Source organism: Cupressus sempervirens, chromosome 1 (genome assembly GCF_028749045.1).
Source record: "Cupressus sempervirens isolate cs-2001-9-10 chromosome 1, ASM2874904v1, whole genome shotgun sequence".
Taxonomy (NCBI): domain Eukaryota; kingdom Viridiplantae; phylum Streptophyta; class Pinopsida; order Cupressales; family Cupressaceae; genus Cupressus; species Cupressus sempervirens.
The window spans coordinates 195,788,129-195,799,948 of record NC_143118.1 but is presented as its reverse complement, the minus strand read 5'-3'; the positions used below and the strand labels follow the sequence as shown (position 1 = coordinate 195,799,948).

The 11,820-nt window shown below is 33.3% G+C and overlaps 1 protein-coding gene across 4 annotated transcripts in view; it reads left to right on the top strand.

The window, feature by feature from the left end:
• Positions 1 to 3,441: 3,441 nt before the first annotated feature.
• LOC149576781 (casein kinase 1-like protein 2) overlaps positions 3,442 to 11,820 on the top strand; it is a 67,719-nt gene continuing 59,340 nt past the window's right edge. For all 4 annotated transcript variants that reach the window (XM_089819862.1, XM_089819874.1, XM_089819854.1 and 1 more), the window contains exons 1-2: positions 3,442 to 3,702; positions 3,789 to 3,829. In XM_089819862.1, coding sequence (XP_089675988.1) covers positions 3,627 to 3,702; positions 3,789 to 3,829 — 117 coding nt within the window. In that variant the 5' untranslated portion in view covers positions 3,442 to 3,626. The remainder of the gene's footprint in view (positions 3,703 to 3,788; positions 3,830 to 11,820) is intronic.

Sequence of the window (11,820 nt, the reverse complement as noted above, 5' to 3'; positions counted from 1 at the left end):
GGGGTGTTGGTGTAAATAAGTATTTACTATTTACACTTTACTTAAGTTTACTTAGGTCAATGCATTATTTTATTATTTATTTAGGTGAGACACTTAGGAGTTTGTGTACTCTCATGAGTTGTCATGTTGACAACACAGAAGTATGCAACTCTAATTCAACACATGGTGTCTACAACATTGGAGTTTGCATCATTCACTGAGTTGTCATGTAGACAACATGGTTATTCGCACTCCCATTTTCGCACATGTTGTCTACAACATTAATTTGCATGCTACACCATTGTAGGCTTATCCTCACATCATCACACTTACTTCCGTGCTTAATGGAGGATAACCCATATTTGATGGACATGTGCCTGATTGTATGACTTATCATGTTGCTGACTTCTATGCATTCTAGAAGCTCTCTAGAGGCCTTTATATATAGGCACTCCTAGTGTACTTTCATATGACATATTGAATGAATATATTGTCATTTTGATCATACTCTCTCTTTGGTCTACTGTTGTGCTTGTGTTTGAGTTCCTTGGTCTTGGGTGAATTTTGTCCTAAGGCAAATTCTTACAAAAATAAACTAAAATTGAAAACCTTAAATTTTAGCCCATAGAAGATAATTGAGTTGTAAGAACATATAAAATAAATTCTATTTAACAAGCAACCACTAGAGTCCTCAAGATGTTTTAAGAAAGTATGCAAATAATTTTTAAAAATAAATAAATTATATATATATATATATATATATATATATATATATATATATGATATGTGTGATCTAAAAAATAATAATTTGCTAAACAAATAATGACCAAACCATTTCTCAACTAAAATTAAGGGAGCAGTCTAAAGTTTAAGTAATGATAGGAGATAATTTTCACCTATTCAAATTTTGATATTCTTATATAAATAGTGGTTTAGAGGTACCAAGAAGGGAATTTGTAGTACTCATTTACATTTGAATGATGCTCACATAGGTTATGTCCAAGCTGGAGAATGAAGGGAATGCAAGCTATTTCAACATAGAAGTGTAGAGATTTTGCATCTAAGCGTAACATTGATTAAGCACAAGAATGAGAATGAAGTGAATGCGGGATAAGAACAATAATGAGAAAGGGAAGTTGTACTACTTATTTTATTTAAGTAATTCTTACATGTGTGAAACACAAGAATGTAGGGAATGGGTATTCATTTTACTGAATGTGGGTCAAGCACGGGAATGAGAATGAAAGGAATTTATAGTAACATTTTTTCTAAGTAATGCTCACATTGGTGAAACATGAGAATGTAGGGAATGTTTAGTATTCATTGCATCTAAGAGAATTCTTATAGACAAGAATGAATGGAATTTGTAGTAACCATAATATAGTATCTATTGTGTGTGTGTGTGTGTGTGTGTGTGTGTGTATAGTACTTTCAAATGTTGTTTGGTATAAAGATATATACTAATGAGATCCATAAGTTGTATAATTTTTTTTGTAATTTTTGGTTGAGTATTTTATTTTTTTATAATTTTTTAGAAGCTAGTGCATCTTACAAATTAGGTACATCCACTTGTAAAAAAAACATTGTTTCTGAATTTGATTGTGTGTATTTTTAAGCATCAACATTTTGGGTCACAATACATGATCATCATTATTAGAAATAGAAAAAGATCATTATTGTATAAATAGTTAAACACAAAAAAATGAGATTTGAGATTTTAATTACAATGGGTTAGCAATATGAGCCTAAATAATACATTTGTCAAACAAGTAGTTGTAAAAGTTTCAAAATGGTTTGAAGTGTCTAATAAGAGAGTGAAGTATGTAACCAATTAAAATTGTCCATAACATTTTGAAGGATGAAGTTGGGAAGTTTACATGAGGATATTAACATAATCGTGGGACAATAACTAACTTCTATACATATATCTAGAGTGAAATGATTAGGCATGCCTCCATATTCAACCTACTTTCACTTTTGATAGATACCCCAAAATGTTAAATAATCAAGAACATCATCAAAAGTATAAAATACTCAAGAACGCCATCAAAAGAATACAAGACTATCGGCTTAACCCTTGCACCCTTCAAAGGTGCAAGTGCTAGTTATTATGTTGTGCTGTTTACCTCTAACTCTATTTTCTGTAGCCAAAAAAATACTTTATATTTCTCTCTATATAATTATAATTAGTTTATAATTAGTTTAATTATAATTATAATTAGTTTATTTCTATTTTGTTTTTCTGACATGTAAATGAACGTCAAATTTTTTTCAAAATAGAAAATGTTTACATTGAAGATTGCTCCCACTGTAGAAAGCCTCTCGGCTTAATTAAATTTGCACACTGAAAAAAAAAATTAAATTTACACAAAGGAAATGTTGTTTTCCTTCTAGATTTATTCATCTTGTAAGTTTTGTTTATAATTAAAAAAAATACAATTGTTTATAATTAAAAAAAAATACAATTGCTCATTCATGTGACAAAGTGAGAAATTTTCAAATGTTCATGTGAACAAGGAACATGTCAAAATCTAGAGGTCTAATTGTAATAAAATCTCTCTCCACATTCTCTCCTCACAAATAAAAATGAAAATAAACAAATAAAAATGAAAATAAAAATAAGACAACTATGTATCTATATTATATTCGTAGGTGCCACTTTACATGTAAATGGAACAAGATTTTACATGGTTGCAAGTTGGCGCATGATGAGTAGATGGCTTTAATTATTCCTCTTTCATTTTAAATATTCAACCCAAGCTATGATTTATTATGTGATATTTTTAAATTCTTCATATATAGATCGAAAACAATTGAAAAAAATTCTTATTTATAAAATTATATTAATTAGTTAATTCTTGATATATAGATAGAAACGAAAGAAAAAAAGAATATTCTTAAAATTACATCAATTAGTCAATGTCTAGTGTTTGCTCGTATTTAACTAATTAATGCTAAGTATTTTGGTATATTAAGTAGGTAGTATTTTCATAACTATTAAATTATATAATTTAATTTAAATATAGCTAGTAGATTCTTTGGAGGCCGGACTTCTATACTCTTCAAATTTTTAATTCATCTAATTCTTTCAAACTCTGGAAATATTTATAATTCTAATTAACTAAATAATCCGGGACGTACAATTCCGCAGTATTAAAAAAATGTTTAGCCAAAAGTTAGCGGATGTTTGAAATTCTCTAATTTAGGGGAAAGAAAATTCCTTGCCGTGTTGTCGTAAATTAAAGAGATGTAACGGACGGAAACGGACAAAACGGCAGTTGACGGAAAGTCCAATGGAGTGGCGTGAGTGGCGTTCTCCCCGGCGAGGCGGAAGCGGAGGTGGGTTGGGAGTTTTGTTGCTCATCCAAAGACCCTCCTTTTATTTTTTACTGTTCCAAAATAACGATACGAAGGAATAGGATATTCAGATATAAATACGCAAAACGCATATTTAACGCGAACATGGACATTAAAGGATCGGGCTCTAACAGGATGTGGTAGTGTCGTTGATGGAATGGATTTGCCGATGAAACGGCCGGATCGGGGCAAAAGGAAAGTCAGATGCCACATACTGTAAATACACAAATCAAAGGAATAAGGAGAAGAAAATAGCTTTTTTAATTTAGCAGGGTTTGAGCGGAAATTGGATGGAGCCTCGCGTGGGAAACAGATACAGGCTCGGCCGCAAGATTGGCAGCGGGTCGTTTGGCGAGATCTATTTAGGTTTTCTTCTTGTTTCATTTCCTTTGTACCTTTTCCTTTTACGCTGAATTTGGCGCTCTTAGTGGCTGATTGGGGTAAATTTTCAGGTACCAATATCCAGACCAACGAAGAAGTAGCCATCAAGCTTGTAAGCTTCTAACCCTGTTTTACATTTATCCTTATAGCGTGTTTAAATGTGAATCCCGGGGCCGATGCGGCAATTTCTGTGGATATCTTTCTAGTTTGAACCGTAGAATTCAGTTGTTCTTTTTCGATCCATTGATTTCAGCGTTTTTTTCGGTTTAGGGTGGGTACCGATGAATAGCGGTAGCATGGTCTGATATCTAGGCTGGGCGTCTTGTCAATTTATTCATTTAATGCGAGATATTGTAATTGAGAGACGTACGGGGTTAACACTGTTGCATGACCCTGGAGATGGAAGTTTTTTAAGTGGAAATAGATTCGAAGCCTTGGTAGGTAATGAAGAGCTGTTTTAGGGTAAATTTTCTGGAATCCTATAGGTGAGAGGTATCCAAGGTTGATACAGTTACGTATGTCTGCATATGTCAATTGAGAAACTCTGATGCTTGGCAATAATTGTGTGTGAATTATCGGGAAACCTTGATTTGCAGTGGTCGTAACTAAAAAGTGTATCTGTTTTAGGGCAACTAATTGAGGTTCTTATAATTGAGGGGGGTAGAATCACAAATTGTGAGTTGTAGTCTTTGCAGCAAACAAGTTTATCTGTTTTAGGATAATTCCCGTTGTATATTATTAGTGAGAGGTTTACAAGGTCAGGACTGTTTGCCTGGCTGTAGAACTGGCTGTGTAGAACTTATAAAATTTGGTTTATAACCATTTTGTACCCGTTTTAGGATATTTTTTTTTAGCGTTACTGTTGTGAGCCATACAAGGTCAAAGATTGCATTGCACAACATTTGTGATGTGTAATGTTTCAGCACGATGTAGGATTTTGCTTCGAATGTTAAGCAGCTTAGAAGATGACATTTTTCTAAAGCGCATGGAGTCATGTGATTGCCTTTTGTGATGCATGCCATGACAGTAACTTTATTTGAGTGAAGTTTTTATCACTGTAATGGCTTCTTATCAGTGAAACATTGAAAACATCGGGCAAGTAAAGGACTAATTATTTTTTGATCAGAGTCTCTGTTTGGTCAATTCTAAATTATCTGCTTATCACATGGATAATTTTCCTAAATCCAGACTAGCAGACTAGCTGTATGGTTAGGATCAGTGTTTTGAGTTTTACTGAAAATTTCCCTCACCTTGATCTCAATTGATAGTTTTTTTAGAACACTTATCTCTATCATGTAATGAGGGCAAGTTTAGTGCAGTTCCTTGACTGAATTTCTGCCTTTAAATGAATTATCTTTGCCTTTTATTGACATAAAATCATGTATACATGCTCAACTCACATATATGACTAGATGTTCCTATAGTTAATCAAACTCGTGAATCAGAAAATATGCGTGGAAACCTGGCAGTATTTTAATGAGGGCAAGTTTAGTGCAGTTCCTTGACTGAATTTCTGCTTTTAAATGAATTATCTTTGCCTTTTATTGACATAAAATCATGCACACATGCTCAAGTCACATATATGACTAGATGTTCCTATTGTTAATCAAACTCGTGAATCAGAAAATATGCGTGGAAACCTGGCAGTATTTTGACGACATTCAGAATGATTGCTTATAAGTTATAGCACATCAATGCATGATTTCCATCCTTTTCTTTTCTACTCTTAATATTTGATGCATCAGATGATTTGACTGCAAATCATGACTGCAGTGATTACTTTTGATTTCCAGAAGCTATATTCATAGACAATGTCAAACGATGCTGAATAGAAATTTAGCACATTTCTCTAGCCTGCATCTGTACCTTTTTTCGAAGTCATCATCAAGCTGAGGTTGCCTAGTTATATTGTTTCTCTTGCATACAATGTCTAAATTATGATTTGTGTTATATGTGAAGAGCTTCTTAGACCATGCTGGCAATCAGAAGCTCAGAGATCCAGTCAGCAGTTATAATATTCTTAACCTGCCATTGTCTTAAATCATATTAAAGCTTCTTTGGCTCCAAGTTATGTGATTTCACATCAATCTTGTCACATAGGGATACATGTAATTATACTGTAGTCAATAGTTCTAACGTTGACTTCATATGTTTCAAGTTATCAGCTAAGTTCAGTTGACTGTTCCCACATATATTGGATCTTGCATTGTACAATCCATGCAGGAATATTTTGTTAAGGATTCAAGCCTTACGATTTCATACGATAATTTTTTCTCTTCAAATTCTCCCCATGTTCTACTAGGTAGCTGAGTAGGAGCATGCCATGTTGCATCTTCGTTTTATCACCATTGTATAATAGAATAAGTTACCCAAATGGAAATCTGAATTGAATTATAATTCAACTTCAGCAATTGTTTTGGGATATATCGATCTTTTAGCAAACCTGTTGAGAGGAGCACACTTTAAAAGCAACAACACATTGAAAACCAAAAGTATCTCTACGGCAATATCTCATTTCCTGAATGTGCAATAAGTTGTGACTGAATACATTTGAGTATGTGTGCTAAGTAGCACAATCAAGCATAGTAATATGAAACTTGGATTGTACACACCATTTTCGGTTTGTGTAGATTACAATAAAGAATATTCCTTGTATTTCAAATTATCTTTGCCCAAGTAAGGGGATGTTTATAAAATTGATGGGAAAGATGGATGCCAAGATGAAAAGGTCAATTGCTTTCTAGGTGTAAAAGTGTTGAATAGAAAATGGGTGCAACTGTAGTGGGTATGATAGAAACACAAGAAGAGAATTTAGTATATGTTTAACATTTGTACAGTAGAGCAGTGCAGACTTGAACACAAATATCTCCCTTTGATATACATATTTTAACAGTTTACCTCCAACAAAAATGGATTTCATGTATTTGTAGCAAGAAGAAAACAAAGAAGAGTCAAATATAGATGCAAGAAAGGTTGAAAATATATTAAAATTTGAGGGATATGATTTCAAGTTCAAGATCATTGTAGAGACTCTCAAGCTTGATACAAAGCATGCCCATGATTAAACATAAGGAAGTAGCAGTTCAAAGTTGGCTGGCATGGCTTGGCTTGATTTGAGCTAGGAGAAGCTTCACAAGTAATCGAAGAAATTAAAGCCATTGAGCTATGGTTTTTGGAGCTTATTAAATGAGCTAGTGACTATGCATTCAATTGAAAATTGTCTTCCGTCATGAAATTAAAGGAAGTTGTGGTTAAAGGAGGTGCCCAAGGTGGCAGGCTATAGGAGAATTGTTTCCTTTTTTTTTCAAATAAACTTTTAGAGGGCCTAGAGCTTCTCATGTAAAGGAATGACAATTTGAAATGGATTAATAGTAAAGGATGTTCTCTGATGAACATAATTAAATGAGGCACCTAGTATACATGTCAGGGCATGATAGAGTAGAAGTAGTTGGACTAAGGATGTGTAATCCTTCAGGAAATATTCTCAAGTACTATAACTGAAGGCACTCAAGGCAACATTGTGCCTTCTTGATCAAATCAATGTTGGGAATGGAGTTTGGTGAATGTATTGAACAGTTTTCATATCTAAGGAAGGGATGAATAGAAACTTTGTTTGATGTCAGGGAAATGAGTCCATATGATATCATAACAGATTTGCTGACTTTGGAATCTTGGACTCAAAATGACCAGAGGAGTACAGATGTTGCAATGAGTTCATTTCCATGTTTAGTTTGGCATTTTGATTCTTACCTGATACTGACTTGTTATGTAGAGGATTCAACTCCTTTTGGAAGATGTATTTCTTCCTGCATTGGGTTTCTCTTGGTTAAATATGCTCACAACTTATGTGTGGTGATGGAACCATTCGTGTTGCTCTCTTTGATTTCAAAATGATGCAATTGAATTCTGATTACTTGGAGAATTGATTTGTTTCTGTTTCAATTTAATCCTTTGTACCCAGCATCTATGATTTTGGACTTGAATTTTTTTCTATTAGCTCTTCGTAATATTTATGCTTCTTTAATTGATTGTTAGCAGTTACTGCTCATGTGCTAGGGGTCCTCTGCTTTTGGCCCAGCCCCATTGACCTACTTTTGCTTATTTCTGTTTTTTCTTTCTTCCTTTGTGTTGAGGAATATCTTGAACAGTCGTAAATATAGTTGATGGCTATTTTACAAACATTGTTTACAAATCCCAGTCCTCTTGGTGGATACGGTGTGTAATATGAATTTACAACTATTATGTTGATACTTTGAGTTGACCGAACAGGAATTTAAGCCCATGTGGTTAATTCTGTCAAATATAGCCTTGATGAATGATAAAATCTTTGAAAACATTCAGTTTTTCTCAATAGTAAATGAATTCATGGTTAAGAAGCCTAGAAGGAAAGATGTATGCTTTCTGAGGGGAGTAACAGTATATAACTCCCCAAACACGATCCACAAAGAATATGAGATGGGCATCTCATCATCATCAAAGAACATTGATAGGTACAGGATGATCAATTAAGATCCTCATTGAAAAGGCATTGTGTCCTAAAATAGCACAATAATCCTTCCTTTTTCCTATTTAAAGTTAAAAGAAGTGACCTTCTTAGAGGGACACAATGCCAAGTAAGGATGCTTCTCATGTGTGGGATAGGATATGTAGGGGCAGTAGATAAGCTTCAAATCATATGGTTGTTTATGCAGATGCTGATCATGAATTGGCTCACAAAATCATACTGACAACTCTAGCTACTTTAGGAACCCCATATGAATATTGCTGGATTTTTTTCCAACGGGATATATTGAAATGATGGTCAGCAACCGTCTACCTGGGCATTGTGTTTGAGAAACTGCAATGATTAGACAAGAAGTCGTACTACTGAGGGAGACAACGTACAACTTGCTTAATCTCAATTGTATTATTAACATTATCTGATAAATTTAAGATCTAAAAAACAAGATAATAAGTCACTTAATGGCAGCTACTAAAAGCCATTAAACTGCTATAGCATACAGTTGTTCAACTTGATGAATATAGTTAGTTGTGGTGTTTTTTGCATTGGAAGGACTCTCTGGGCAGCCTTCTAAAAATAAAAGTTAGTCATTTTAGGTAGAACGTCAAAATAAGAACTCACCTGATGGAAGATGACATCTATAGGTATAAGAAAAGGAATAGTCAAACATGATAATGATGAAAGACAAATAGAACAGTGTGTGTGAGAGGGGACAAATACAAAATGATCTATATTAGACAATAATAAACACTCTGTATCTTAATCATTTAGGTTTCATTTTTGTTTACCTATTTAGCAATTTAGTGCTTTTGGTATGTTTTAGATTATGCAATCTATGGGTTTTGGGGGGTCATGTGCAATTTTTTCTTTTGCATTTATCTTTTATAGCCATGTTTCTGTTTGCACTCCTTTACTAACATAGGTCAGTGATTTCTATCTCACCGTTTCACTTTAATTTTAAGATTGTTCAGTACTTTTTGTTGTGTTTGCACTTTTAATTTTAAGATTGTTCGGTACTTTTTGTTGTGTTTGCATTTTACAGTTCGTGTATCTGCTTGGATACTTAAGGCATCATGTCATTAGTACTTTTCTTGACCTATCTGAACCCGCAATCAGTAAATTTTCAATGTCATAGCAGTAATCAGTTGACACAAAGAATATGAATGAATGTGAGAGCCTTATCCTAAACTGTTTCATTCAGTTTTGTTTTGTGGCGAGCAAATATCTTGTGTTCTATGTTATTACAATTTGCTCAGAGGGTGTGTGAAAATTGTTTCATCATTTATATGATTTTCAGAGTAATAGTGTCTGCATCCTACCTTTTTCAGTCCATGGCGCAAGGTATGATGCACAGTATCAAGTTTTTTTCAATGTATGCAGTATTGGTAGCGTTAGGAGTAGCAGAGGGATCTTACTTATTGCTAGGATTGTTCAGTAGGACACTCCTAACCTGGGCCATTCTGTAGAGGAGATCGTCAGAATATGCATAGGGCCACTTATTGTGCAGCTTCATTCTTGACTTGAATGGTGGAGCTTCATTCTTTGTTGCCCTCCATTTTAACTCTTTTCGAGGTTCTTTTTGAGGAGGGATTTCCTTCTTATGATTATTGTTTGTTTAATGTTATACAGCTTTTGCTGCTTTGCATGAATTGATTTGCCTAGGTTTCATTTGTGAACCATTCTATTTTTTTATCACTTACCTGTTTTTGTTTTATTTTTAACTACATAGCTTATACTTTTCAGTTAAATGTACCTAGTCATTTGAGAGATCTAATATGTTTTCTTTTTTCTTTCTTACTTGATACTAGTGTCAGAAACATAGCGTGTAATTGGCTTGATAAGTATGAGCCAAAATAATGATGCCACTTACATAATACTGCAAATTCTTATTTTTTGTGCCTTATGTATAGAGGATAGAACTGGCACAGCTTAGCGAGCAGATGACATCTTCCTTTTGCTAAATGGCAAGGTGAGATGGGGAACCCTTGTATATTTTAATGTGCCTCTCTTAAAACCAATCTCTTAGAAGACCAAAGCAGTATATCTGGCTACATTGTTTAAAGAAGAGAGGTCACAGAGTTGGATTCAGCTCCTTTTAAAAGAAATGAAGATTAAAGTTGCCCTTGCAAGAAGGGGAGGAAAGTGAAAGCTGCATTGAATTATGAGCAAGAGCAAGAGCAAGAGGGGCAAATGTGGTGATATTGAGGACTGATGTTCCAGTAATGATGTAGTCTTTCCATCTAAGGAAAAATAGAGCAAGAGAACATTTTCTTGGCATACTTTTTGAGACTTGTGTTATTGAATGATTCAAATTCTGACCGATGAAGTATACTTTTTAGTTTTTTCTTATGCAACAATATCTAGACAGTCTGCTGCCCATGGTAGGAAAAAGGGGATAATTGTCCATGGCAGTGGAAGTAAATGGACTGCATTAGGATATCTTTTTTTTTTAACAATAAAATATACAATTATTCAGAAAGAAAGAGAGAATGGAAGAAATTATAGAATTTTCTATAAGCAAAAAATAGGTCAATGGAACCATAGTTGAAAATTGCGATTAAAATTGGGGGTGAGTACATGATTAATGAGTGGAGATTTTAACAGCAGAAAATTGGAAAATTTGTGGGGTTTTCTGTTAAAAAATTGGTCAAACAAGAGTCAAAATGTGAGTGGTGCCAGGAAAATGTGTATTGACTTGCAGTGAACTTGGGCTTTTATTTGCCATGACAGTCAGCAGTCTCTCACTCATCAGAAAGAAAGAGAGAATGGAAGAAATTATAGAATTTTCTATAAGCAAAAAATAGGTCAATGGAACCATAGTTGAAAATTGCGATTAAAATTGGGGGTGAGTACATGATTAATGAGTCGAGATTTTAACAGCAGAAAATTGGAAAATTTGTGGGGTTTTCTGTTAAAAAATTGGTCAAACAAGAGTCAAAATGTGAGTGGTGCCAGGAAAATGTGTATTGACTTGCAGTGAACTTGGGCTTTTATTTGCCATGACAGTCAGCAGTCTCTCACTCATCTGTTATGGGCATATTGATTTTTGTTTGCACATACAAAACAGTGATGCTGTTTTTTGGTTGCCATGACATAGGAATTCTGAATTCCAGGTTTCTCTGGACTCTAACTCATGTTTCTGTGATACTTAGGCATATTAGATACTTGGGCATATTATAATTATTTTAATATTTTAGTATGCTAATTAGTATGTGTTATTAGATGCTGTAATATGTATTCTAATTATAAATATGTATTAATAATTATGTTATACTTTACCAGTCATATTATCATAAACACTACATTATGATATAATAAATAGTAAATACTGAATTATCATTTTATAATATTTAATCAGAGTGAGTGAGTTATTTTTACCAGTCAGTTTACATGGCTGGTAAAATATAATATTATATTAATTTTATACATTATATTTAAAGTTAATCATTTCCTAGTCATATATTTTTACAAATTATTTTATATTATATTATTTTTCTTTCTGTTTCTTAATGATATATATATTTTTAATATAAATTTTGATATGATATTTGTAATAGTTACGATATTATACTATTTTTCATCTTAACTGGATAAGAGCAAAA